Source organism: Entelurus aequoreus, linkage group LG21, assembly GCF_033978785.1.
Source record: "Entelurus aequoreus isolate RoL-2023_Sb linkage group LG21, RoL_Eaeq_v1.1, whole genome shotgun sequence".
NCBI lineage: Eukaryota > Metazoa > Chordata > Actinopteri > Syngnathiformes > Syngnathidae > Entelurus > Entelurus aequoreus.
The window spans coordinates 5,539,035-5,566,738 of record NC_084751.1 but is presented as its reverse complement, the minus strand read 5'-3'; the positions used below and the strand labels follow the sequence as shown (position 1 = coordinate 5,566,738).

The 27,704-nt window shown below is 40.5% G+C and overlaps 3 protein-coding genes across 5 annotated transcripts in view; 2 read left to right on the top strand and 1 right to left on the bottom strand.

The window, feature by feature from the left end:
• The first annotated feature begins 304 nt into the window (after window positions 1–304).
• On the top strand, window positions 305–4,675 carry LOC133638203 (filaggrin-2-like). 3 transcript variants are annotated; one of them, XM_062030560.1, is made up of 6 exons: window positions 305–371; window positions 437–495; window positions 569–1,669; window positions 2,255–3,938; window positions 4,065–4,558; window positions 4,620–4,675. In XM_062030560.1, exons 1-5 carry the CDS (start codon window positions 349–351, stop codon window positions 4,555–4,557), a joined length of 3,360 nt encoding a protein of 1,119 aa, XP_061886544.1. In that variant the 5' UTR covers window positions 305–348; the 3' UTR covers window position 4,558; window positions 4,620–4,675. The 3 variants fall into 3 exon arrangements, with proteins under 3 accessions (XP_061886544.1, XP_061886543.1, XP_061886542.1); XM_062030559.1 differs by having other exon boundaries at window positions 2,096–3,938; XM_062030558.1 differs by having other exon boundaries at window positions 569–3,938.
• Window positions 4,676–14,405: 9,730 nt separating this feature from the next.
• On the bottom strand, window positions 14,406–19,681 carry LOC133638979 (hydroxycarboxylic acid receptor 2-like). Its single transcript, XM_062032033.1, has 2 exons — window positions 19,193–19,681; window positions 14,406–15,903 (listed from the first exon to the last, which is right to left on the bottom strand). Exons 1-2 carry the CDS (start codon window positions 19,679–19,681, stop codon window positions 15,226–15,228), a joined length of 1,167 nt encoding a protein of 388 aa, XP_061888017.1. The 3' UTR covers window positions 14,406–15,225.
• LOC133638842 (partitioning defective 3 homolog) overlaps window positions 15,844–27,704 on the top strand; it is a 47,218-nt gene continuing 35,357 nt past the window's right edge. Inside the window, exon 1 of the mRNA XM_062031828.1 lies at window positions 15,844–15,950. The gene's annotated coding sequence lies outside the window, so the exon portion shown is untranslated. The remainder of the gene's footprint in view (window positions 15,951–27,704) is intronic.

Sequence of the window (27,704 nt, the reverse complement as noted above, 5' to 3'; positions counted from 1 at the left end):
GACTGACAATTCATTAGGGACGCCACGTCTCAGCAGAACAGGAAATGAAACAGAGTTGTTGTGTCAGAAGGTGCTAGACTGTACCTAATGAAGTGGACACACACCTAGTCTTCCTAATCATGTGACTGTTTGTTGCAATGGTTTTCAATGCGTCCCTTCAAAGTAAAAGTGTGTGGCCAACACTGATTAGCTGCCGGCGGTCCAAGTAGCTGCAGCTGTGACTGCTGCGTGGGCAGCAGGTGTTTCCAATGCCGCTGATTAGTGGGGAGCATTTAAGCAGCAGCAGCCTCCTTCTGCTTCACTTCCGTCCACTGAGTTGGTCCAGCTAGACCTACTCAGGTTGCAACCATGGGGCCGGGACTCTCTGCAAGGTAACTTTGTCTTTCACTCAAGTTAGCTAAGCGCTTTGCTAAGCGTGTACATTGTTGTCCTCCAGATTAACTTGGATCTGCGTGCTGCTGATTAGCGGCGCTGCTAGCCTGCCGGTCCAACATGGTAAGTGTCTGACTCTTCTGGTCTTGAATGGGAAGTGTTCCTTCTGACGTTGTGTTCCACACTTTGATCTCAGGCAACAGGTCTACGAACCAGGACACCACGGACTCGCTTGCCGGGGCCGTCTCTCCAAAGGATCTGCCTCAAAGCTCCAACTTCCCCGCGGAAGCGGATGAACCGGCGAACCCCACAGCCGACACAAAGGGAGCTTCGAGTATTGTTTCACGTGAGCCCAAGGCTGTGACCTACGACCACAATGCCAACAAGATATCAAGTGGTCCCGTGCCTCAAGCTGACGTTCCCATTACCAGTGACAAATTCAGACCCCAAGCCGCTGAATCAGGTGCGAGTTCTGCTTGGAGAGCGTACAATCCTCCCAGCTACACCCCCTCAGCTGCTGCTGGTCTACAAGACGGTCCCGTCGATGCCAAGCAACAGCCAGAATCTAATTTAGATGTTGACAATGACTCCGCATGGTCAGGCGTTGATCCACGTTCCAGCTACCGGTCTTCAACTGCTGGCAGCGTAAAAGGGAGTTGGAAGCAGGAGGAAGCGTCTAGTCCAGGTGCTCACGTGCACCCAGGATGGCCGAGCTATGACTTAGCCTCAAGCTACGAATCTTCAAGTGGTCAACAAGCCGGTCCTAATTCTGGGATACAGCAACAATTCCATCCAGGTGTTCACGAGCACTCAGGATTGTCAGGTGAAGACTCTGCTTCCAGTTCCAAAACTTCAACTGGTTACCAAGCCAATAAAAATATTCTCAAGCACCCAGGGTGGTCAGGCTATGACTCGAGCTCCAAATCTTCTGGCCAACAAACATCCAATCCAGCTGCTCATGTGCACCCTGAATGGTCAAGCTATGGCTCTGAATCTTCAACTGGAGGTCTAAAACAACCATCCAATCAACATGCTCATGTGAACCCTGTATTGTCAAGCTATGGTTCCTCTTCAAGCTCCAAATCATCTGGCCAACAAACATCCAATCCAGCTGCTCATGTGCACCCTGAATGGTCAAGCCATGGCTCTGAATCTTCAACTGGAGGGCTGAAACAACCAACCAATGTTCATGTGCACCCAGGATGGTCAGACTACAGTTCTTTTTCTGGCCAACAAACTTCTAATCCAGCTGCTCATGTGCACCCTGAATGGTCGAGCACCGGCTCTTCAACTGGAGGTCTGAAACAAACACCCCATCATGTGCACCCTGAATGGTCAGGCTATGGTTCCTCTTCCAGCTCCAAATCTGGCCAACAAACATCCAATCCAGTGGTTCACATGCACCCTGAATGGTCAAGCTATGGCTCTGAATCTTCAACTGGAGGTCTGGAACCGTCCCATCATGTTCATGTGCACCCAGGATGGTCAGGCTATGGTTCTTCTGGCCAACAAACATCTAATCCAACTGCTCATGTGCACCCTGAATGGTCAAGCCATGACTCCTCCAGCTCTGAATCTTCAACTGGAGGTCTGAAGCAACCATCCCATGTTCATGTGCACCCAGGATGGTCAGGCTATAGTTCTTCTGGCCAACAAACATCTGACCCAACTGCTCATGTGCACCCTGAATGGTCAAGCTATGGCTCTGAATCTTCAACTGGAGGTCTGAAACAACCATCCAATCAACATGCTCATGTGCACCCTGTATTGCCAAGCTACGGTTCCTCTTCAAGCTCCAAATCATCTGGCCAACAACCATCCAATCCAGCTGCTCATGTGCACCCTGAATGGTCAAGCTATGGCTCTGAATCTTCAACTGGAGGTCTGAAACAACCATCCAATCAACATGCTCATGTGCACCCTGTATTGCCAAGCTATGGTTCCTCTTCAAGCTCCAAATCATCTGGCCAACAACCATCCAATCAACATGCTCATGTGCACCCTGTATTGTCAAGCTATGGTTCCTCAAGCTCCAAATCATCTGGCCAACAACCATCCAATCAACATGCTCATGTGCACCCTGTATTGTCAAGCTACGGTTCCTCTTCAAGCTCCAAATCATCTGGCCAACAAACATCCAATCCAGCTGCTCATGTGCACCCTGAATGGTCAAGCTATGGCTCTGAATCTTCAACTGGAGGGCTGAAACAACCATCCAATCAACATGCTCATGTGCACCCTGTATTGTCAAGCTATGGTTCCTCTTCAAGCTCCAAAACATCTGGCCAACAACCATCCAATCAACATGCTCATGTGCACCCTGTATTGTCAAGCTATGGTTCCTCAAGCTCCAAATCATCCGGCCAACAACCATCCAATCAACATGCTCATGTTCACCCTGAATTGTCAAGCTATGGTTCCTCAAGCTCCAAATCATCTGGCCAACAACCATCCAATCAACATGCTCATGTGCACCCTGAATGGTCAAGCTATGGTTCTGAATCTTCAACTGGAGGTCTGAAACAACCAACCAATCAACATGCTCATGTTCACCCTGTATTGTCAAGCTATGGTTCCTCTTCAAGCTCCAAATCATCTGGCCAACAACCATCCAATCAACATGCTCATGTACACCCTGAATTGTCAAGCTATGGTTCCTCAAGCTCCAAATCATCTGGCCAACAAACATCCAATCAACATGCTCATGTACACCCTGAATTGTCAAGCTATGGTTCCTCAAGCTCCAAATCATCTGGCCAACAAACATCCAATCCAGCTGCTCATGTGCACCCTGGATGGTCAAGCTATGGCTCTGAATCTTCAACTGGAGGGCTGAAACAACCATCCCATGTTCATGTGCACCCAGGATGGTCAGGCTATGACTCTAGCTCTAAATCTTCCACTGGTGGTCAACAGCCCTCCCATCAACATGCTCATGTGCACCCTGAATGGTCAAGCTATGGCGCTGAATCTTCAACTGGAGGTCTGAAACAACCATCCAATCAACATGCTCATGTGCACCCTGAATTGTCAAGCTATGGTTCCTCTTCAAGCTCCAAATCATCTGGCCAACAAACATCCAATCCAGCTGCTCATGTGCACCCTGAATGGTCAAGCTATGGCTCTGAATCTTCAACTGGAGGTCTGAAACAACCAACCAATGTTCATGTGCACCCAGGATGGTCAGGCTATGACTCCTCTAGCTCTAAATCGTCCACTGGTGGTCAACAACCCTCCCATCAACATGCTCATGTGCACCCAGGATGGCCAGGCTACGACTCTTCCTCTTCTGGTCAACACACTTCTAAACCAGCTGTTCATGTACACCCCGGATGGTCAGGCTATGGTTTCTCTAGCTCTAAATCTTCCACTGGTGGTCAACAACCATCTCATCATGCTCATGTGCACCCTGAATGGTCAAGCTATGGTTCCTCTTCTAGCCAACAAACATCCAATCCAGCTGCTCACATGCACCCTCAATGGTCAAGCCATGACTCCAGCTCCAAATCTTCAACTGGTGGTCAGCAACCATCCCATCATGCTCATGTGCACCCAGGATGGTCCGGCTATGACTCCTCTTCTAGCCAAACATCTAATCCAGCTGCTCATGTGTACCCAGGATGGTCCGGCTATGACTCCTCTTCTAGCCAAACATCTAATCCAGCTGCTCATGTGTACCCAGGATGGTCTGCCTATGACTCCTCTTCTAGCCAAACATCTAATCCAGCTGCTCATGTGTACCCAGGATGGTCTGCCTATGACTCCTCTTCTAGCCAAACATCTAATCCAGCTGCTCATGTGCACCCAGGATGGTCAAGCTATGGACACTCCAGCTCACTGTACCCTGTAGTGGACCCTAGTGAGAATTCTTATAGCTCTTCAGGATCCTATCACTCTGGTAGTGTTCCCAACAAGAACCTTCATGGTTGGAACAGACCTGAGTGGGCTCCAATGTATCCAGCAGGAAGCAATGTGTTTGCCTTCAACCCGAGTGCTCCCAGCACTCCCTGGTTGTCTGGCCAGTCTAGCTCTGCTCCTGAATACTCACCAACTTCCATCGTCCAATCCAGATACGGCTACCAACGTGCGCGAGATGAATTTGCCAGAATGCAATATTCCCAAGCTGATGTTCCGTCAGGCTTCTCCAGAACTGCGAGCTCCCAAAGAAGCGCCCTGAAGAACTGAGGTAAAGCAATTTTATGATTACCAATGTTTTCATGTGCTTAACATTTGTTTGTCTTTTACAGGAACGTGTGGTTTGGGTCTATGCGGACTAAGATTCAATAAAAAAACTTTAACTTGATCATGATGCTAATGTCTTTCCTCTGTAGATAACTGCATCTTTTTATGGGTCTTCCAAAACCAAACCTGTTCATTGTCCAGTTTCATTTAGTTCAGTGGTGCTTTGACAAATGTAATTGGTCCTGTGATTGAGACCTTAAACCACAGTACTCAAATTAATATTCCCCATTGAAATCTGTGCCTACAACCGTTACCCAAAAGGGGGTCACTACATTTCCGGCCCGTCCAAGAGTTCTTCCCCATTTTCAGTTTAGGTTATCCTTGGCTGGATGAGTCCAGATCAAGGGATGTTTGTGCAGCCTTTTGATGCCCTTGGGATTAAGGGCAACCTGAACTTTGTAGTTTAGGTCAAGTCTTTGTGCAGAGTATGAACTTCTACGGTATTCAGCTAATACTCCATCTGCAGCATCTCCATAATTTCATGAATAAATGTTATCGACTCAGTATGCTTGCAGTGCTACCCAAACTGTTCAACCTTAAAAGTTCAAACATATTGTTACATGTTCATGTTTAACTACTTAGCACTGTTAACTCATGTTTGGAAAGTTAATCTATCTTGTTCAGGGGTCACCAAGGCGGTGCCCGCGGGCACCAGGTAGCCCGTAAGGACCAGATGAGTAGCCCGCTGGCCTGTTCTAAAAATAGCTCAAATAGCAGCACTTACCAGTGAGCTGCCTCTATTTTTAAATTTTTATTTATTTACTAGCAAGCTGGTCTCGCTTTCCCCGACATTTTTAATTCTAAGAGACAAAAGTCAAATAGAATTTGAAAATCCAAGAAAATATTTTAAAGACTTGGTCTTCACTTGTTTAAATAAATTCATAATTTTTTTTACTTTGCTTGTTATAACTTTCAGAAAGACAATTTTAGAGAAAAACAACCTTAAAAATGATTTTAGGATTTTTAAACACATACCTTTTAAATTCCTTCCTCTTATTTCCTGACAATTTAAATCAATGTTCAAGTAAAAAAAAAAAGTTTTATTGTAAAGAATAAATACATTTTAATTTAATTCTTCATTTTAGCTTCTGTTTTTTCGACGAAGAATATTTGTGAAATATTTTTTCAAACTTATGATTAAAATTCAAAAAAAATAATCTGGCAAATCTAGAAAATCTGTAGTATCAAATTTAAATCTTATTTCAAAGTCTTTTGAGTTTATTTTAAAATTTTTGTTCTGGAAAATCTAGAAGAAATAATGATTTGTCTTTGTTAGAAATATAGCTTGGTCCAATTTGTTATATATTCTAACAAAGTGTAGATTGGATTTTAACCTATTTAAAACATGTCATCAAAACTCTAAAATTAATCTTAATCAGGAAAAATTACTAATGGTGTTCCATAAATTATTTTGAATTTTAAAGAGTCGAAATTGAAGATAAACTGTTTCAAAATTGAATTGTCATTTTTTTCGTGTTTGCTCCTCTTTTAAACCGTTCAATTAAGTGTAAATATTAATTATTAATAACATAGAGTTAAAGGTAAATTGAGCAAATTGGCTATTTCTGGCAATTTATTGAAGTGTGTATCAAACTGGTAGCCCTTCGCATTAATCACTACCCAAGAAGTAGCTCTTGGTTTCAAAAAGGTTGGTGACCCCTGCTCTAGTTAATGCTAGTGAGTCAGAACAGATGTTTTGGATCTTTCTGTATTGACTGACTACTCAGCTGATGGCCCGGGAGCCAAATCTGACACCAGACTGGTCTGAGTTCAGTTCAAAACTTGGACTTGTAACATCTTTGCAGATTAGTCCTAAAACAGATTTAGGAACTTGGACTACTATAAACATTGGGAAATCTTTGCGTTGACGTTTTAACCCCCCGGTCCTTAGCTTTCTGAAAATATGGTCCCTGGTCCCACAACTAGGTCTTTATCTTGATCATTGAATTTTCTATTCACGAATGGCAATTTAAATTAGGACCATCAAAGCTCAGGTTAATGTTTCAACACAGACATATCCCCATCACAGCTCACCTTTATGATCCAGCACCATGCTAATAGGAACACACAGGTGCAGTGTTTTTGCAGCAGCGTCGTGCTAATAGGAACACACAGGTGCAGTGTTTTTGCAGCACCGTCATTTTAGTAAGATGACACAGGAGCAGCGTTTTTGCAGCAGCTTCATGCTAATAGGAAGATATAGGAGCAGTGTTTTTGCAGCAGCTTCGAGCTAATAGGAACACACAGGTGCAGTGTTTTTGCAGCAGCGTCATTTTAGTAAGATGACACAGGAGCAGTGTTTTTGCAGCAGCGTCATGCTTATAGGAAGATATAGGAGCAGTGTTTTTGCAGCAGCGTCATGCTAATAGGAACACACAGGTGCAGTGTTTTTGCAGCAGCGTCATGCTTATAGGAAGATATAGGAGCAGTGTTTTTGCAGCAGCGTCATGCTAATAGGAACACACAGGTGCAGTGTTTTTGCAGCAGCGTCATTTGGTAAGATGACACAGGAGCAGTGTTTATACAGCAGCGTCATGCGAATAGAAACACACGTGCAGTGTTTTTGCAGCAGCGTCATGCTAATAGAAACACACGTGCCGTATTTTTGCAGCAGCGTCATGCTAATAGGACCACACAGGTGCAGTGTTTTTGCAGCAGCGTCGTGCTAATAGGAACACACAGGTGCAGTGTTTTTGCAGCAGCGTCATTTTAGTAAGATGACACAGGAGCAGCGTTTTTGCAGCAGCTTCATGCTAATAGGAAGATATAGGAGCAGTGTTTTTGCAGCAGCTTCGAGCTAATAGGAACACACAGGTGCAGTGTTTTTGCAGCAGCGTCATTTTAGTAAGATGACACAGGAGCAGCGTTTTTGCAGCAGCTTCATGCTAATAGGAAGATATAGGAGCAGTGTTTTTGCAGCAGCTTCGAGCTAATAGGAACACACAGGTGCAGTGTTTTTGCAGCAGCGTCATTTTAGTAAGATGACACAGGAGCAGCGTTTTTGCAGCAGCTTCATGCTAATAGGAAGATATAGGAGCAGTGTTGTTGCAGCAGCGTCGTGCTAATAGGACCACACAGGTGCAGTGTTTTTGCAGCAGCGTCGTGCTAATAGGAACACACAGGTGCAGTGTTTTTGCAGCAGCGTCATTTTAGTAAGATGACACAGGAGCAGCGTTTTTGCAGCAGCTTCATGCTAATAGGAAGATATAGGAGCAGTGTTTTTGCAGCAGCTTCGAGCTAATAGGAACACACAGGTGCAGTGTTTTTGCAGCAGCGTCATTTTAGTAAGATGACACAGGAGCAGCGTTTTTGCAGCAGCTTCATGCTAATAGGAAGATATAGGAGCAGTGTTTTTGCAGCAGCTTCGAGCTAATAGGAACACACAGGTGCAGTGTTTTTGCAGCAGCGTCATTTTAGTAAGATGACACAGGAGCAGCGTTTTTGCAGCAGCTTCATGCTAATAGGAAGATATAGGAGCAGTGTTTTTGCAGCAGCTTCGAGCTAATAGGAACACACAGGTGCAGTGTTTTTGCAGCAGCGTCATTTTAGTAAGATGACACAGGAGCAGCGTTTTTGCAGCAGCTTCATGCTAATAGGAAGATATAGGAGCAGTGTTGTTGCAGCAGCGTCATGCTAATAGGAACACACAGGTGCAGTGTTCTTGCAGCAGCGTCATTTTAGTAAGATGACACAGGAGCAGTGTTTTTGCAGCAGCGTCATGCTAATAGGAAGATATAGGAGCGATGTTTTTGCAGCAGCGTCATGCTAATAGGAACACACAGGTGCAGTGTTTTTGCAGCAGCGTCATTTTAGTAAGATGACACAGGAGCAGTGTTTTTGCAGCAGCGTCATGCTAATAGGAAGATATAGGAGCAGTGTTGTTGTAGCAGCGTCATGCTAATAGGAACACACAGGTGCAGTGTTTTTGCAGCAGCGTCATTTTAGTAAGATGACACAGGAGCAGTGTTTTTGCAGCAGCGTCATGCTAATAGGAATATATAGGAGCGGTGTTTTTGCAGCAGCGTCATGCTAATAGGAACACACAGGTGCAGTGTTTTTGCAGCAGCGTCATTCTAGTAAGATGCCACAGGAGCAGTGTTTTTGCAGCAGCGTCATGCTAATAGGAAGATATAGGAGCAGTGTTTTTGCCGCAGCGTAATGCTAATAGGAACACACAGGTGCAGTGTTTTTGCAGCAGCGTCATTTGGTAAGATGACACAGGAGCAGTGTTTATACAGCAGCGTCATGCGAATAGAAACACACGTGCAGTGTTTTTGCAGCAGCGTCATGCTAATAGAAACACACGTGCCGTATTTTTGCAGCAGCGTCATGCTAATAGGAAGACGCAGGAGCAGCATTTTTGCAGCAGCGCCATGCCAATAAGAAGACACAGGAAGAGTGTTTTTGCAGCAGCGTCATGTTAATAGGAAGACACAGGAGCAGTGTCTTTGCAGCAGCGTCATGCTAATAGGAAGATATAGGAGCAGTGTTTTTGCCGCAGCCTAATGCTAATAGGAACACACAGGTGCAGTGTTTTTGCAGCAGCGTCATTTGGTAAGATGACACAGGAGCAGTGTTTATACAGCAGCGTCATGCGAATAGAAACACATGTGCAGTGTTTTTGCAGCAGCGTCATGCTAATAGAAACACATGTGCCGTATTTTTGCAGCAGCGTCATGCTAATAGGAAGACGCAGGAGCAGCATTTTTGCAGCAGCGTCATGCTAATAGGAAGACGCAGGAGCAGCATTTTTGCAGCAGCGCCATGTTAATAAGAAGAAGCAGGAAGAGTGTTTTTGCAGCAGCGTCATGTTAATAGGAAGGCACAGGAGTGTCTTTGCAGCAGCTTCAGGCTAATAGCAAGACACAGGAGCAGTGTTTTTGCAGCAGCGTCATTTTAGTAAGATGCCACAGGAGCAGTGTTGTTGCAGCAGCGTCATGCTAATAGGAACACACAGGTGCAGTGTTTTTGCAGCAGCGTCATTTTAGTAAGATGACACAGGAGCAGTGTTTTTGCAGCAGCGTCATGCTAATAGGAAGATATAGGAGCAGTGTTTTTGCCGCAGCGTAATGCTAATAGGAACACACAGGTGCAGTGTTTTTGCAGCAGCGTCATTTGGTAAGATGACACAGGAGCAGTGTTTATACAGCAGCGTCATGCGAATAGAAACACACGTGCAGTGTTTTTGCAGCAGCGTCATGCTAATAGAAACACGTGCCGTATTTTTGCAGCAGCGTCATGCTAATAGGAAGACGCAGGAGCAGCATTTTTGCAGCAGCGCCATGCCAATAAGAAGACACAGGAAGAGCGTTTTTGCAGCAGCGTCATGTTAATAGGAAGACACAGGAGCAGTGTCTTTGCAGCAGCTTCAGGCTAATAGCAAGACACAGGAGCAGTGTTTTTGCAGCAGCGTCATGCTAATAAACACACATGCAGTGTTTTTGCAGCAGCGTCATTGTAGTGAGATGACACAAGAGCAGTATTTTTAAGCGGCAGTGTCATGCTAATAGGAAGACACAGGAGCATAATAGGAAGACACAGGAGCAGTGTTTTTGCAGCAGTGTTATGCACAGGAGTGTTTTGCTGGGATCTCATCTCCACAAACATAAACGTTCAGTCGCTGGTTAATAGCGCGGCTGATTGCTGGAGTGGACTTGTGTCTTCTCTGTACTCGCTGAAGGAGCTCTTGAGGAGTGCGGCTCCTTCAGCGAGTGAGCACAGAAGACCACTCGAGCAGCAGCGGCTATCAGAGTTACTCGCTCGGCAGCCATCATTGCGCCCTTCAGAGGGAAAGTGATGACATGGACGCTCATTTGTGCTTCTTTTACTGACACTCAATGTTTCTTACTGACAAACACCAAATGTTTCTTTTAGAGGAACACACCTGTTGATTGTGGGCGGGGCTAAATGTAGGTCAATGATTGGAAATCATGCTTATTAATCACTTCCTCTTTTTAAAGACTACTGATTGGCTCCATCAAAGTGCAGCGGGATTTCAAAATAAAGGCCCAGGATGGCTCTTGCTCCATGAGAAGTTCATCTGCATCAGGTTGCCACGGAGACCAAAATGTTCATTTCCCCGAGTGCCTTAAGAAGATCCTCTCCAACGCTGACATCTTGTCGCAATCTTCTTCTTGTCTTCATGCAAAACACACGTGATTACTGTCTAGCGTGTGTGTGTGTGTGTGTGTGTGTGTGTGTGTGTGTGTGTGTGTGTGTGTGTGTGGCCTCTTCTCCCTACGAGGATCCCGTTAGTGTTCGTAGGCGTTATTGCCAAATCCTTTAATTTAGGGGAAAAAAAGGTAAATAAAAAGTTATAATTAGGAGAATAAAAACTCAACATTACGGGATAAAAGAGTAATAATTAGATTAAAACTAAATTAGGGGATATAGAAAATGTATAATTATTGGCCAAAAAGTAATAAAAAGTCATAATTAAGAGATACAAAGTCAAAAGTATGAGATAAAAAGTTTAAATTATGAGATAAAATCGAAATTATGAGATAAGAAAGTTGAAATTATGAGATGAGAAGTCATAATTTTAGGATTAAAAATATAAAATAAGTAAACAGAAAATCATAATCGTAAATCATAATTAAGAGATTGAAAAATCGAAATCATGGGATTTAAATTAATTGACAAAAAAATAATCGAAATTATGAGATAGGAAAGTTGTAATTGTGAAATAAAAAATCATAATATTGAGATATCAAGTGTGACTTATGATACAAGAAAGAAGTCATAATAATTATGAGATTAAAAGTCGAAGAATATGAGATTAAAAGCCGAAATGATGAGATAAATGATAATTATGAAATTAAAAGGATAAATTAAAGGATAAAAAGCCATTATTATTAAATAAAAAGTCATAATTAAGAGACAAAAAGTCAAAAATACGAGATAAGTCAAAGTTATGAGATAAAGTCATCATTTTGAGCTGAAAAACCGAAATTATGAGGGAAAGTCAAAAATATGCAATAAGAAATTTGAAATTGTGAGATAAAAAGTCATAATTATGAGCTAAAAAGTCGAGGTTATGAGATAAAGTCATACATAGCTTACCACCACCAGGTGTGAATGAATGATGGGTTCCCACTTCTCTGTGAGCGCTTTGAGTATCTAACAATAGAAAAAGGGCGATATAAATCTAATCCATTATTTATTATTATTATTATTATAATTGTGAGGTACAAGAAAAAAAATCGAAATTAGGAGATAAGAAATTTGAAATTGTGAGATGAAAAGTCATAATTTTAAGATACAAAGTCGAAATTAAGTAAATAAAAAAAATCATAATTAAGAGATTGAAAAATCTAAATCATGGGATTTAGGTTCATTAATTGAGATACAAAAAATCGAAATTCGGAGATAAGAAAGCTGTAATTATGAGATAAAAAAATTTAAAAATATGAGGTTAAAAGTCGACAAATATGAGATAAAAAAGTCAAAGAATAAGAGATAAAAAGCCGAAATGATGAGATAAGAAAGTCGAAATGAAGAGATAAAAATAGTAAATGATGAGATACAAACTGCGCATGTGCTGCAGTGTTATAAATAAAGAACTCGATCTCTTCCTAGGAAAGAGATTCAGAAACTGCTTTCTCATTTAAGTTATTAACAAATATAAAATGAAAACTGGCGTATTTATTTCCTGAATGTGTTTTATTGGTCAGATAATGATACAAAACTTAAAAAAGGTCCATTAAATAATAAACACCATCTTTCACAATGGCAAGAAATACCAACTTAAAACAAATCATTTTCAAATGTGGGGAAAAAATATCTTCACTATTTTCCAGATTTGTAAAAAATAATCAAGTTATTAAAACAAAACTGCCGAGAGAGAAACAAAAGTCAAAAGAAACATTTCGAGGAGTAACAGAAAATAAAAGAAATGAACGCACCATACTACTACAAACTGCCTTGGTAATGATATGTACTACATTACCCATAAGGCTTAGCGTGTCAGCAGACCGGAAGTCGGCAAACGCTTTTGCTGGCGGTGTTCCAAGCTGAGTGAGTATTACACAGTTCCCGTGTTTGTTAAAGCTGTCCAAGTCTCCTTGGAACAATCAACAAACATAACCTATATATTTTTATTTACATTTGTCTTTGGATTGAAATACATTATATATTGTTTTTTTTAGATTGTGGGGGGTTTTCATGGCCTTCTTGTTTAGTCACTAAACTAAACTCACTAAAGTTTAGTGAGTTATCGAATCTATTTCAAAATAAAACAAACACAAAGATATTTTACAGGATATTACTCTAGGTTTGTAAATATGGACTTTTCCTGGTATACGTTAAAGTTCAACAAAAAGTATCTAGGTCTCGAAACTGTATACGGAAGTAAAACGCGGAAGTGCTGTTTTTGCCGCTCATTGTGGTGGCTTTCATTTACACACCTGGCGCAGTCTGAGCGGGTGGAGTTTACTGTCCCTTAAAGTCAGTAGTGACTTTTCCTCTAAACACTCATTTTTGGGTGAAATACAACTGTTTATTTAGTGTTTTACCACAAAATACCAAACGTTTTATTTGACAAAAAGGGCATTAAACAAACAAAAAAAAAAGATAAAACTTATAATTGACGGATAGACCTGAAGTTGATTTAAAATAAACAAAAAAGAAAATCAAGTATGACTTACTTTTGGATCCATAAGAATTTTAGTGGATTTTAGTTTAAAACTGTCATTGCTCAAAATTGAATTAATCAAAATCAATGTTATGAATTATTGATCTATTTAAAGCTTCAATTATTTTACACTTTCAAATATTTTCGGGGAAAATATTGCATATTTGGTCTGTTTACCATAAAAAACTAAGGTTTCTCTGACAAAAAGGGCTTAAAACAAGCAAAAAAAATAAAATAATTCAAACTTATAATCGACGGATAGACCTGATGTTGATTAAAATATTTAAGCATTATTTTTGGATCCATAAGAATTTTAGTGGTAAAACTGGTAAAAATAGTAATAATGATGAATCAAAATCAATGTTAGAAATTATTGACATATTTAAAGTTTCAATTACTTTACACTTTGAAATATTTTCGGGGAAAATATTGCATATTTGGTCTGTTTACCATAAAAAACAAAGGTTTCTCTGACAAAAAGGGCATAAAACAAGCAAAAAAAATAAATAATTCAAACTTATAATCGACGGATTGACCTGATGTTGATTAAAATATTTAAGCATTATTTTTGGATCCATAAGAATTTTAGTGGTAAAACTGGTAAAAATAGTAATAATGATGAATCAAAATCAATGTTAGAAATTATTGACATATTTAAAGCTTCAATTACTTTACACTTTGAAATATTTTCGGGGAAAATATTGCATATTTGGTCTGTTTACCATAAAAAACAAAGGTTTCTCTGACAAAAAGGGCATAAAACAAGCAAAAAAAATAAATAATTCAAACTTATAATCGACGGATTGACCTGATGTTGATTAAAATATTTAAGCATTATTTTTGGATCCATAAGAATTTTAGTGGTAAAACTGGTAAAAATAGTAATAATGATGAATCAAAATCAATGTTAGAAATTATTGACATATTTAAAGCTTCAATTACTTTACACTTTGAAATAGTTTTGGGGAAAATATTGCATATTTTGTGTGTTTACCATAAAAAACAAAGGTTTCTCTGACAAAAAGGGCATAAAACAAGCAAAAAAAATTAATAATTCAAACTTATAATCGACGGATAGACCTGATGTTGATTAAAATATTTAAGCATTATTTTTGGATCCATAAGAATTTTAGTGGTAAAACTGGTAAAAATAGTAATAATGATGAATCAAAATCAATGTTAGAAATTATTGACATATTTAAAGCTTCAATTACTTTACACTTTGAAATAGTTTTGGGGAAAATATTGCATATTTTGTGTGTTTACCATAAAAAAACAAAGGTTTCTCTGACAAAAAAGGCATTAAAAACATAAAAAAATAATAAAAACGTATAATCAACGGCTAGACCGGAAGTGGATTAAAAGATTTAAGCGTTAGAGGAAGAAAAAATACCATTTAAAAAAAATATAAATAACTTATTTTTGGATCCATAAGAATTTTTGTGGGATTTTTGTTTAAAACTCTCATTGCTCAAAAAATAATAATGAATCAAAATCAATGTTAAGAATTATTGACATATTTAAGACTCCGATTACATCACATCAAATATTACAATTTCAACATTTTTGGGGGAGGAAATACAATTGCATATTTTGTGTGTCTGCCACAATAAAACAGGATTTTCTTAAATAAAAAGAGACATAAACAAATTTAACTTTATAACGACTGATAGATCTGAAACTGATGGAGAGATTTAAGAACTGGAAGATAAATAAATATTTAGAACATTTTTATGACCAAACTTCAAGGGAGGGAGAGGGTAAAAAAGTATATTAAGTTGGTTTTGGAAATGAAAACCATCAAAATAAGAGTTTTTAGTTTGGACAGTGTAGTGGAACTAAGGAGCCTGCAGTTGAGCAGTGTGTCCATTAGAGGGCGATGAAGTCCACTCCGTCTTGTAAAACCAGGAGAGGAGACTGAAGTGACAAAGATGGTCCTGATGAGTTTTGTGTTGTGGGCAAATACAGTTTGTTGTTCCTCAGGTGGCTTCACTGACTCTGCTGGTCCTCAGAGACTTGAGCTCCTGCTGGCTGGTGGACTGGGACGCAGAAGAGGACTCCCCCTCGTCACGCCCGCAGCGCAGGCAGCGGGGCGCGGCGCCGAGGAGGGCCCTCCTGAACATGGAGCTGGAGAAGACGTAGACCACGGGGTCCAGGGCGGAGTTGAGGAAGTTGAGGCCCAGGGACACGATGGTGAGCTGCGTGAAGGTGTAGAAGGCGCCGCAGTCCCACGGGCGGTAGGAGCGGATGACCCACACGCCCACGGTGGTGACGGTGGTGGGCAGGAAGCACACCAGGAAGACCACCACGATGGCCACGCACACCCGCATGGCCCGCCGCAACTTGTGGGCACTGCCCATCTGGTGCCCCCTCAGGACGCGGGAGATGCGCACGGAGCAGTAGATCAGCACGGCCATGGCGAGCAGGAACTCCAGCACGGTCAGGACGCGGTGCACGGCCACCAGGACCAGGATGCCCCGCGACGCCTCCTTGTAGGACGTGAAGAAGAAGCACTGCGTGGCGTTGCCGCCGCCCTTGATGTGGTCGTAGGCCAGCATTGGCAGGCGGGGACTGACCACCAGCAGCCACACCAGCACCGACAACTTCCCGGCCTGGCTCCTGCTCATGCGGGTGAAGCAGGTGTGCGGGTGGACCACCTGGGGACACAAACCAGGTCTTCATCTTCAGGACCCAGGACGCCCAAGTAAGTTGGGATTTGATCTTTAAAGTGTACGATTTGATCTTTTCATTTTCTCTAATGAACAATAGTCCACTTACATGTGGTGACCTGAGTATTAGCAATATTGTTATTATAAGTGCTAACGCAGAGGGACTACTTTTAGCCACACAGAGAGCTAACTAGCTTATGCTGCTATATTGACATATATACATACACATATATATATATATATATATCTCATGGAGCTAACATGAATCTTTTTGGAATGAAAGCACACTCCACACCGCGATGTCCACTCGGAGGTCGGAAGACGCACACGCCGTAAAGTTAGACGTTATTGTCGGTAGCAATGTCGAAATAATTAGTGTCATTAACACAGGCTTGTACAAGAAATGCATTAATTAGCTTAAAACACCTTTCTCTTCAACGTTCTCCTTACTTTTGCCAGGTGTCAACTCGTTTAAGTGCAAGCTGGCACTTCTGACAGGATGATTTAGATGTTTGTTTGTTTGTTTTCTCAAAATAAAGCAATGAGGAACAATTTTATTATATCTGAGCTGTTTTTCACATTTATTAAAGCCAAAAGTATGTCAATAATGTACTAAATACAGTATATCCATTCAAATATATCACTTAAATTTGTTTTCACGTTAAAAATGTTTTTTTTTAATCTTATTTTGAAGTTGTGGCGGCATTCAGGCCTGGCCCTAACCAATCTGGCGCCCTAGGCAAGATTTTAGGTGGCGCCCCCCCACATCGGCAGTGAAGTGTATATACTCACAAGAAACCGAATAGCTTTGTCTTTGACCTTTTTTTTTACTTAAAGAAAGCAAATTAACATATTATATGAGAATGTTATGTTATGATTATCTTTAACCGAATCACAGCAGTGCTCAAATTAAAAACAGCATTCCCTCTCATGTGATATTGCTTAATTAACATTAATGATGTGCACTTTAACAACTAGGCTTACAACTATACCTATTATATAAAGGAGTGGAAAAGTGACTATTACCTGCAGGGCAAACATTAGCTAACCAGAAGGCAATAACAATGTCAAGAAAAAACACCTGCTTAAAAGATCTAATACAAATGTCACTGAGGAATAAGTAAGGTGGGAGTACTGTAATTACCTAACGTTACATTATTATTTTCCATAACAATTTAGCCCCCTCCACAATATTAACCCAACGTTAAAACAGAACTAGCTATTTATTGATTAGCAATTGCCGAATCATGTAACATTAGCTTAATGCTAAAAAGCCAGGTTACTATCACATTCTGTAACAGACAAATAATTTCATGTAGGCTAACGTTACCTACCTGCTACCTCTGTCTTTTTCTCGTTTCTCCTCTTCTTTTCTATTTTTTCTTCCCTGGGCACCTGACAGTTTTGGCCGTTTTGACATGCTGTGTTGATTTTTTGATGTGGTGACGTCCAAAAAGAGTCACGATACGGGAAGGGAGGGGGCGCACCGTGCGGGGGGCGGGAGCGTAATGTTGTAACAAATAATATTTCTATTAAATAGGCTTTACTTTGCATTTTAATTAACGTGGGATTGTTTTTTGTATTTAGAAATAATAGTACTTTTTTTTTTTTTTCTCCAACATTTGTGGCACTGGCGTGGCGCCCCCTGATGGACGGCGCCCTTAGCATTTGCCTATACGGCCTATGCCACGGGCCGGCCCTGGCGGCATTTATCCAGCCACGATCAATTACACGTAGGAGAAACCCTGCTATGGACAAGCTACATCCGCAGTGACCGACTGAGTACTGCGACTCCATCGCTGCTGTAGCAAAAACACACAAAACAGGACCAGGAAGACGCCAGGAAAGAAGGACAAAAACCAGATTTCACGGCAAAAATGTGAGATTTTGACAGACGTACTCTTTGCGACCAGGTGCAAGAAAAAGGGGGCTTGGCCACTTTTTGCGGGTGGGGAGATTTGAACTATCTCCAATACTTGTGTAATAAAACAACATGTTTTTAAGCATTCTAACTGGTCAAATATGGCAAGTAGTAATCTGTAGCTATCTTTGTTGTCTAGGGATGAGCACCGAATCCCGTACTTTTTTGGCACCAACCGTATCCCAAGACCGATCCACGTCAAATCCCACAATGCCATGTTACGGTACCCGAGTTGCGCCTGACGTTACGTTACACTTTGCGATCACTCCAGCAGCACTGAGAGCAGACACACACTCGCCCTAGGTCAGTGTTTTTCAACCTTTTTTGAGACAAGGCACTTTTTTTTTTTGCGTAGAAAAAATGCGAAAGCACACCACCAGCAGAAATCGTTAAAAAAAACGAAACTCAGTTGACAGTAAAAAGTCGTTGTCGCAATTGTTGGATATGACTTTAAAGCATAACCAAGCATGCATCACTATAGCTCTTGTCTCAAAGTAGGTGTACTGTCACCACCTGTCACATCACACCCTGACTTATTTTGAGTTTTTTGCTGTTTTCCTGTGTGTAGTGTTTTACTTCTTGTCTTGCGCTCCTATTTTGGTGGCTTTTCCCTCTTTTTTTGGTATTTTCCTGTAGCAGTTTCATGTCTTCCTTTGAGCGATATTTCCCGCATCTACTTTGTTTTAGCAATTAAGAATATTTCAGTTGTTTTTATCCTTCGTTGTGGGGACATTGTTGATTGTCATGTCATGTTCGGATGTACTTTGTGGACGCCGTCTTTGCGCCACAGTAAGTCTTTGCTGTCGTCCAGCATTCTGTTTTTGTTTACTTTGTAGCCAGTTCAGTTTTAGTTTGGTTCTGCATAGCCTTCCCTAAGCTTCAATGCCTTTTCTTAGGGGCACTCACCTTTTGTTTATTTTTGGTTTAAGCAATCGACACAATTTTACCTGCACACTGCCTCCCGCTGTTTCCGACATCTACAAAGCAATTAACTACCGGCTGCCACCTACTGATATGGAAGAGTATTACACGGTTACTCTGCGAGCTCTAGACAGCACCGACACTCAACAACAACACATCATTTGCAGACTATAATTACTGCTTTGCAAAAAATAATTTTAACCCAAATAGGTGAAATTAGATCATCTCCCACGGCACACCAGACTGTATCTCATGGCACACCAGTGTGCCGCGGCACAGTGGTTGGAAAACACTGCTCTAGGTAATGTTGCTATTTTCAAAGCCAACATTGTAACTGACTCAAAAAAACACTTCAACCTAAGTAAAGTAAGGCTCCACTTTTCCACAAGTTAGCTTGACGCTAACTTGACCGATTTTCGTAAAATGGCGGCTGACCTTGAAGTACCGGTACAACGCCACCACGGTCATGAGGGCGATGCTGGCGGTGCGGTTGGAGAACATGAGGAAGAGGTTGAGGCGGCACACGGCGTCCCCAAACACCCAGTAGCCTTTGAGCAAGGCGTGGATCCTCAGAGGCAGACTGACCAGCGCCAGGAAGTCGGCCACGACCAGGTTGAAGAGGAACAAGTTGTTGGGGTTCCACGACTTGGTCCGGAAGCAGAAGATCCACAGAGCCAGCGTGTTCCCCAGCAGGCCCAGAACCACGTCCACCGTGAGGACCGGCGGCAGAATGACGCCCTCCAGCTGGATGCCCACGGGGGGGCAGCCGCCTCCGGGCCCCGGGCTCGTCCGGTTCTGATCCCACGCCATCCACAATATGAAGATGACTGACTGGCAAACTTGCTGCTTCTCCTTTTCACCCTCCTGATGTTGCAACAGGCAAAAAAACTCTTCTTTCAACATGGCAGACTTTTCACCAGGCATCTTTTCAATGTTGAAACATAAGTTTATGACAACAGCGTTTGGAAATAATCTTTTTTGACTTAGTTTACTTTTTAAAAGGCACCAATCAATAACGTAACAAAGCCACACATATTTATTTCATAATATTTGTGCTCATCTGTAGACATCGACCCTTATGCGTTTTTTTTCAGGGCCGATACCGATTATTAGTAGTCCAGGGGCCGTACTTATCAAGCTTCTTAAAATGACTCCTAAGAAGTCTGCTAAGAGTTGACTTAAGAGTAAATAAATTCTTGGCTGAAAGCTGCACTTAAAAGTTAGTTATCAAGCGTCTTACTCACACTTTCAGCGAAGTGTAGGACTGAATCTTAAGTGTCACACTCAGAGCTGAATTACGACATTACTATGTGCCGTAAACGCAATTTTAGGTGACGTCATTTCTGTGTCCATAGAAATGACCAATCACGGAAGGGAATCCGTTGTCTAAGAATAAAGAAATATCTTGGAAATATTGAAGTGGACAATGGGAGTGTATATTTTGACAATAAACTACAAAATAATACAAAACAAACTAGTCCCCGCCGGCACTCACGCTACCGCTCCCTCTCTTCTCTCGCCCACACACTCACTGACGTCACTCACCTCACGACCACACACATACGCTACTGTCATAACATTTTCTTTCCAATTCATTAATTAGGCAACTAATTTGAAACTGGTGTGGGTGGCTCTATATATACCAGCCCACTGCAGACACATGCAGAAATCAACAAGTAATCGAAAAGTATTAAATCTGTGACAAAAATAATATCCGCTCTGTCTAAACGATACCGTTTGATCAGCTGGTCGTCATCAAAAAAACAACAACATTGTTCCGTTCCCTGAACGTTCGCGCACGTCTCTCTCGCCTCAGTGCCATCCCCTGCTGGCAACTCCTAACCACTTAAGACACCTCTGAAGGTCTCTTAAATATCGTGGAGAGTAGGAGTGATTCTTAGACTTAAGAACGTTGATAAAAAGCTTTTATTCTTAAGTTTGAGAGTAGGACTAAATTTCGCAAATTCTCAGGACTTAAGTGTAAAATGGCACTCTAAGAAGCTTGATAAGTACGGCCCCAGGAGGCCGATAAGCGATATTTAAAGATTATATTAATTTGCAGTAAAAGTTATTTAAAGATGAATTTCAAATGTCAGTAAACATCTGGACAAGACTTTTAAGTTGTTTTTTTTACATTATTTTTTAGCAAAGGTGGGACCAGTAGTGACATAATGTTTGATGTTGTCTTTAATTTATCATCAAAAACACCTTTATTACGTGTGTCTAAGAGGAGCATCAACATTTTATTTCTAAATATCTCCTAAGAAAATAGGTCAAAATATGACATTTGTCGACATCACAATAACTCATCTACTCCATTTTATACACTTTTATAACACTTGATGGATTTAATACATTGTAAGGTTTCTGAAATATTGTCAACATTTAATTCTGGGCTCCTTCACCTTGATTATAGTTGAGACATTTTTGAAGGACGTTACAGAGAGTATGAGAATGTTTGAGCTGCTGCCTCACCTTCTTTACTTATTTAATCATCTCATATTTGTCAAAAATATTTACACAAAGTTTGATCTCTTTTCTGTCATCTTCATTTCCTCCGTCGCATTATTTGATCGATCATGAAACTGGTGGCGCTCCTTTAATGAGCCCGCGCTCCGAGTGTTGCAAATGGAGGCTTGTCAAGCGACTCCATCGCTGCAGTAGCAAAAACAGACAACACAAGACCAGGAAGACGCCAGGAAAGAAGGACAAAAACTGGATTTCACTGCAAAAATTTGAGATTTTGAAAGACGTACTCTTAGATCTTGTAAAAAAAAATATGTGTGTAAGAAAAAAAAACATTTTTCTTTTTTTTAAGCATTCTAAGTCGTAAAATATGGCAAGTACGAGGCGGCTAAGAATCCAACTAACCGGAGTAATCTATAGCTATCTATGTTGTCTTGTGATGAGTACCGAATCCCGTAATTTTTTGGCACCGACCGTATCCCACCGGTCCTACTGGGCACCGATCCACGTTAAATCCAACGATACTACGTTACGGTACCTGAGTTGCGCGTGACGTTACACTTTGCGATCACTCCAGCAGCACTGAGAGCAGACTTGGCCACACTAGCTCTGGGTAATGTTGCAATTTTCAAAGCCAACATCGCAACTGACTCAAAAAAACAATTCAACCTAAGTAAAGTAAGGCGCCACTTTTCCACAAGTGCGTTAGCTTGATGCTAATGTACATCGGCTTTGCTATTGAGATGCTACCCATTAGCATTAGCGGTTTAACATGGCGATTTCAACGCCTCCAAATGTGTTAACTAAGATGCACGTTACAATCCGACAGCTGCTGTGTAACAAGTGCAATACTTACAGTATTAACACTTTTTTGCACTATGAAGTACTGAGGAGTGACTAGTAGTGATTTTTGTCCTGCAGCGCGACACAAAATGAAGGCATGAATGAAGAGTTTGTACGCAGAGACATGGTTCGCACACGGAGGCACATTTGGCTCACACCCACAAGTTTGTCAATCAGGAAGTTCACAAATAGAGGATTCCGCTGTCGTAAGTTCATGTTACAAGGCTGCACTTCTGCGCACGTATGCTAGCATCCCCGCCTTCACCCACAGAGACAAAGATAGCGTAAGAGGGTTCACTCGGTTTGTTTCCTTCTGCTGCGGAGTGAACATGCCTGGGCGCTGCATGAAGGAGTTTGTTAGTCAGTTAGCGACATAACTTAAGTTCATTTTTGAAATTAGATAAGTGATTAGATTTCGGGGATGATCCGGATCACCTTCCGTTTTTTGTTTTTATTAAAGATTCTTCACTATTGGAAGATCGTTTTGCCCTCAAACGTCTGATTTGGTGTTTGCCCCTCTGACCTCAACCTGGGAACTTCAATACGTCCTCTTTTTCTGAGCCCAGATGTTTGAAACATTGAGGAAGTTTGGTCAGACCTGCGTTGCAACACTTGCTGCTGCTGCTGCTGCCAAAACTACTACGTTTGTAATGTTTGTTGAAGTATTCATGTTGCACCCGGCTGCTGGTTTAGTTTAGTCGAGTCTTTATTTAAAGGCCTACTGACATGAATTTTTTTTATTTAAACGGGAATGGCAGATCCATTCTATGTGTCATACTTGATCATTTTGCGATATTGCCATATTTTTGCTGAAAGGATTTAGTATAGAGCAGGGGTCAGCAACCTTTTTGAAAGCAAGAGCTACTTCTTGGGTAGTGATTAATGCGAAGGGCTACCAGTTTGATACCCACTTAAATAAATTGCCAGAAATAGCCAATTTGCTCAATTTACCTTTGACTCTATATTATTAATAATTAATATTTACACTTAATTGAACGGTTTAAAAGAGAAGCAAACACGAAAAAAATGACAATTCAATTTTGAAACAGTTTATCTTCAATTTCGACTCTTTAAAATTCAAAATTCAACCGAAAAAAAGAGAAAAACTTTAAAAAATAATTTATGGAACGCCATTAGTAATTTTTCCTGATTAAGATTAATTTTAGAATTTTGATGACATGTTTTAAACAGGTTAAAATCCAATCTACACTTTGTTAGAATATATAACAAATTGGACCAAGCTATATTTCTAACAAAGACAAATCATTATTTCTTCTAGATTTTCCAGAACAAAAATTTTAAAATAAATTCAAAAGACTTTGAAATAAGATTTAAATTTGATTCTACAGATTTTCTAGATTTGCCAGAATATTTTTTTTGAATTTTAATCATAAGTTTGAAAAAATATTTCACAAATATTCTTCGTCGAAAAAACAGAAGCTAAAATGAAGAATTAAATTAAAATGTATTTATTATTCTTTACAATAAAATTTTTTTTTTTTACTTGAACATTGATTTAAATTGTCAGGAAAGAAGAGGAAGGAATTTAAAAGGTAAAAAGGTATATGTGTTTAAAAATCCTAAAATCATTTTTAAGGTTGTTTTTCTCTAAAATTGTCTTTCTGAAAGTTATAACAAGCAAAGTAAAAAAAATTATGAATTTATTTAAACAAGTGAAGACCAAGTCTTTAAAATATTTTCTTGGATTTTCAAATTCTATTTGACTTTTGTCTCTCTTAGAATTAAAAATGTCGGGCAAAGCGAGACCAGCTTGCTAGTAAATAAATAAAAATTTAAAAATAGAGGCAGCTCACTGGTAAGTGCTGCTATTTGAGCTATTTTTAGAACAGGCCAGCGGGCTACTCATCTGGTCCTTACGGGCTACCTGGTGCCCGCGGGCACCGCGTTGGTGACCCCTGGTATAGAACAACGTCGATAAAGTTCGCAACTTTTGGTCTCTGATAAAAAAAAAACCTTGCCCCTACCGGAAGTAGCGTGACGTTGTCAGTTGTTCACTCCCTCATATTTTCCTATTGTTTTCAACGCAGCTAGAGCTATTCGGACGACTACCCCATTAATTTGAGCGAGGATGAAAGATTCGTGGACGAGGAACGTTAGAGTGACGGACTAGAATGCAGTGAAATACATATTTTTTTTCGCTCTGACCGTAACTTAGGTACAAGCTGGCTCATTGGATTCCACACTCTTTCCTTTTTCTATTGTGGATCACGGATTTGTATTTTAAACCACCTGGGATACTATATCCTCTTGAAAATGAGAGTCCAGAACGCGAAATGGACATTCAGTGCCTTTTATCTCCACGACAATACATCGGCGAAACGCTTTAGCTACGAGCTAACGTGATAGCATCGTGCTTTAACTGCATATAGAAACAAAAAAAATAAACCCCTGACTGGAAGGATAGATAGAAAATCAACAATACTATTAAACCGTGGACATGTAAATACACGGTTAATGCTTTCCAGGCTGGCGAAGGTTAACAATGCTGTGCTAACGACGCCATTGAAGCCTACTTAGCAACCGGACCTCACAGAGCTATGCTAAAAACATTAGCTCTCCACCTACGCCAGCCAGCCTTCATCTGCTCATCAACACCCGTGCTCACCTGCGTTCCAGCGATCGACGGAAGCACGAAGGACTTCACCCGATGCGTTTGGCGGCCCGGAGAAGTAGGAAGTCAAGGTGAGGTCGCCGGCTAGCGCGTCTGCTCTCCAACAAAGTCCTCCTGGTTGTGTTGCTGTAGTCCGCTGCTAATACACCGATCCCACCTACAACTTTCTTCTTTGCAGCCTTCATTGTTCATTAAACAAATTGCAAAAGATGTCCAGAATACTGTGGAATTATGAAATGAAAACAGAGCTTTTTGTATAGGATTCTACGGGGTACCATAACCTCCGTTAAACTGACTACGTCATGCGCATACGTCATCATACCGCGACGTTTCAGCCGGATATTTCCCGGGAGATTTAAAATGTCACTTTATAAGTTAACCCGGCCGTATTGGCATGCGTTGCAATGTTAAGATTTCATCATTGATATATAAACTATCAGACTGCGTGGTCGCTAGTAGTGGCTTTCAGTAGGCCTTTAAAGGGACGATGCACATTAAGCTCAAAGACAGATATGTTCTGCACCAATAGCTCATTTCCATCTGCAGTCCCTGGTTACCTAAATTAAAAATATACAAAAACATGCAATAAAATTCTACTATAGCATGTAATCAAATGGAGAGAAGTCCTAAAATGACCTTTCATTGACACATACATTAAAAGCACACCTCTCCTTTACATCATAACTAGACAAAACTTGCTGGCGTTCACATTTGTAAAAACATGATTTGAACAGGCACATCTTACTTCAAAATGCTCTCATGCATGAATATAATAGACATGAAGTTGACGTGTCAAACATAGTGCCAAACATCAGTGACCGCGTGAGCAGCTTTTTAAGTTCAACTGTGAATGAAAAGTAATCTGTTTGACTTTTCAAGGTTGTGGTGAGGTCGTTCCATTCCTTTATGGCAGGGGTGTCCAAACTTTTTCCACTGAGGGCCGCACACTGAAAAATCAACATTTTGATATTTTTTTATTTTAAAAACCAATACAATATACACTACCGTTCAAAAGTTTGGGGTCACATGTAAATGTCCTTATTTTTGAAGGAAAAGCACTGTACTTTTCAATGAAGATAACTTTAAACTAGTCCTAACTTGAAAGAAATACACTCTATACATTGCTAATGTGGTAAATGACTATTCTAGCTGCAAATGTCTGCTTTTTGGTGCAATATCTACATAGGTGTATAGAGGCCCATTTCCAGCAACTATCACTCCAGTGTTCTAATGGTACAATGTGTTTGCTCATTGGCTCAGAAGGCTAATTGATGATTAGAAAACCCTCGTGCAATCATGTTCACACATCCGAAAACAGTTTAGCTCGTTACAGAAGCTACAAAACGGACCTTCCTTTGAGCAGATTGAGTTTCTGGAGCATCACATTTGTGGGGTCAATTAAACGCTCAAAATGGCCAGAAAAAGAGAACTTTCATCTGAAACTCCACAGTCTATTCTTGTTCTTAGAAATGAAGGCTATTCCACTAAATTGTTTGGGTGACCCCAAACTTTTGAACGGTAGTGTATGTATAAAAAATATACATTTAGGCCTCCACTCAGGCCTAAATATAAAAAATGTGTCATTATTCAGTATTATTATATTTATTATTATTCAAGTTTTAAATCCATAGATCAACATTAGGTCTGTCTGTCAATATAACGTTTTTAAAGATTTAAGTCGTATGCTCTTTTTGTCAAAGAAAACCCTGTTTTTTTATGGGAAAAACACAAAATATGCAATATTTTCACCCAATAACATTTTTAAGAGGAATATTTGAGATTATATAATAATTGGAGCCTTAAAAAGGTCAACAAGTCATGACACCATTGATTTTAATTCATTATTATTTTTTGAGTGATGACACTTAAAAACAAATCACACAACAATTATTGGGGAACCAAAAGGGTCCTACTCATTAAAGTGTTAAAAAATAAATTATACATTTTTTTTACTGTTTACTTTTAACACAATGATCTCGAGATCAACTTCAGATCTATCTGTCAATTACAAGTTGTATTGTTGTTTATGTTTTTTGTTTGTTCGTTTTAGGCCCTTCTTTAAAAAAAAAAAAAAAGACAGCTCAATTTTCTATATGGCAAACACAAAGTATGCAACATTTTCCCCAAAAAATATCTCAAAGTGCAATATTTAATGTGACGTAATTGGAGCCTTGGATAGGTCAATAATTCATAATAACATTGATTTTCATTCATTATTTTTTTTTTAAAGAAAGAAACAGCCTGCATGGCAGCTTTGTGTTATTAGAGTAAACATTGCAACATTTTCTTGTTACATTTCACCTGTTTGGTCTTTCATACCACTTTTTTATGTTTTTAATTTTTTTAATCGTATTTTAAAATGGGCCGTGGGGCCGTTAAAAAATGACCTGCGGGCCGCAAATGGCCCCCGGGCCGCACTTTGGACATCCCTGCTTTATACGAAAAGGCTGATTGTGCAAAAGAGGTTTTACATCTGGTTCCGCTACACTGCCCCCTGGTGGAGGCTCCTGTGTTTCTAGTTGTCACAGCTGGACAAAGTACTTAAGTGGCGCGGGTGCAGTGTTATTTAGGATTCCATGGGCCATTTGTGTCGGTGCTAATCTTTGAATGTTAGCAAAATGGAACAGTCAATATTTTTGAAGGACTAAACAGTGATGGCGGTGTTGTGGTTTTGGGTCAAGGATTTTGAGCGATTGTGCAAGCTTTCCAATGGCCTCAGTGTCATTTTGTTGCCTGGTGTCAGGTTCAAACACCGATGACATTTATTAAACAGACAAGAAGCAAGGAATCATGCAGAGACAGAGTTCAATTTTGCTCAATGAGGACAGATGTTTTGGGCTGGAGTTTTAGTTACAGATCCAACCCACGCTCTAAGGTCCAGTTCCCACATGCTCCTCTATTTATCTGGGAGGTCCCTGGTTACATCACTGAGGCTGCTGCTGAAGGAAGGGGGTCATTTCCGCAGCCCCAGTTAGACACAATATATGATTATTCAGAAATGCAAAT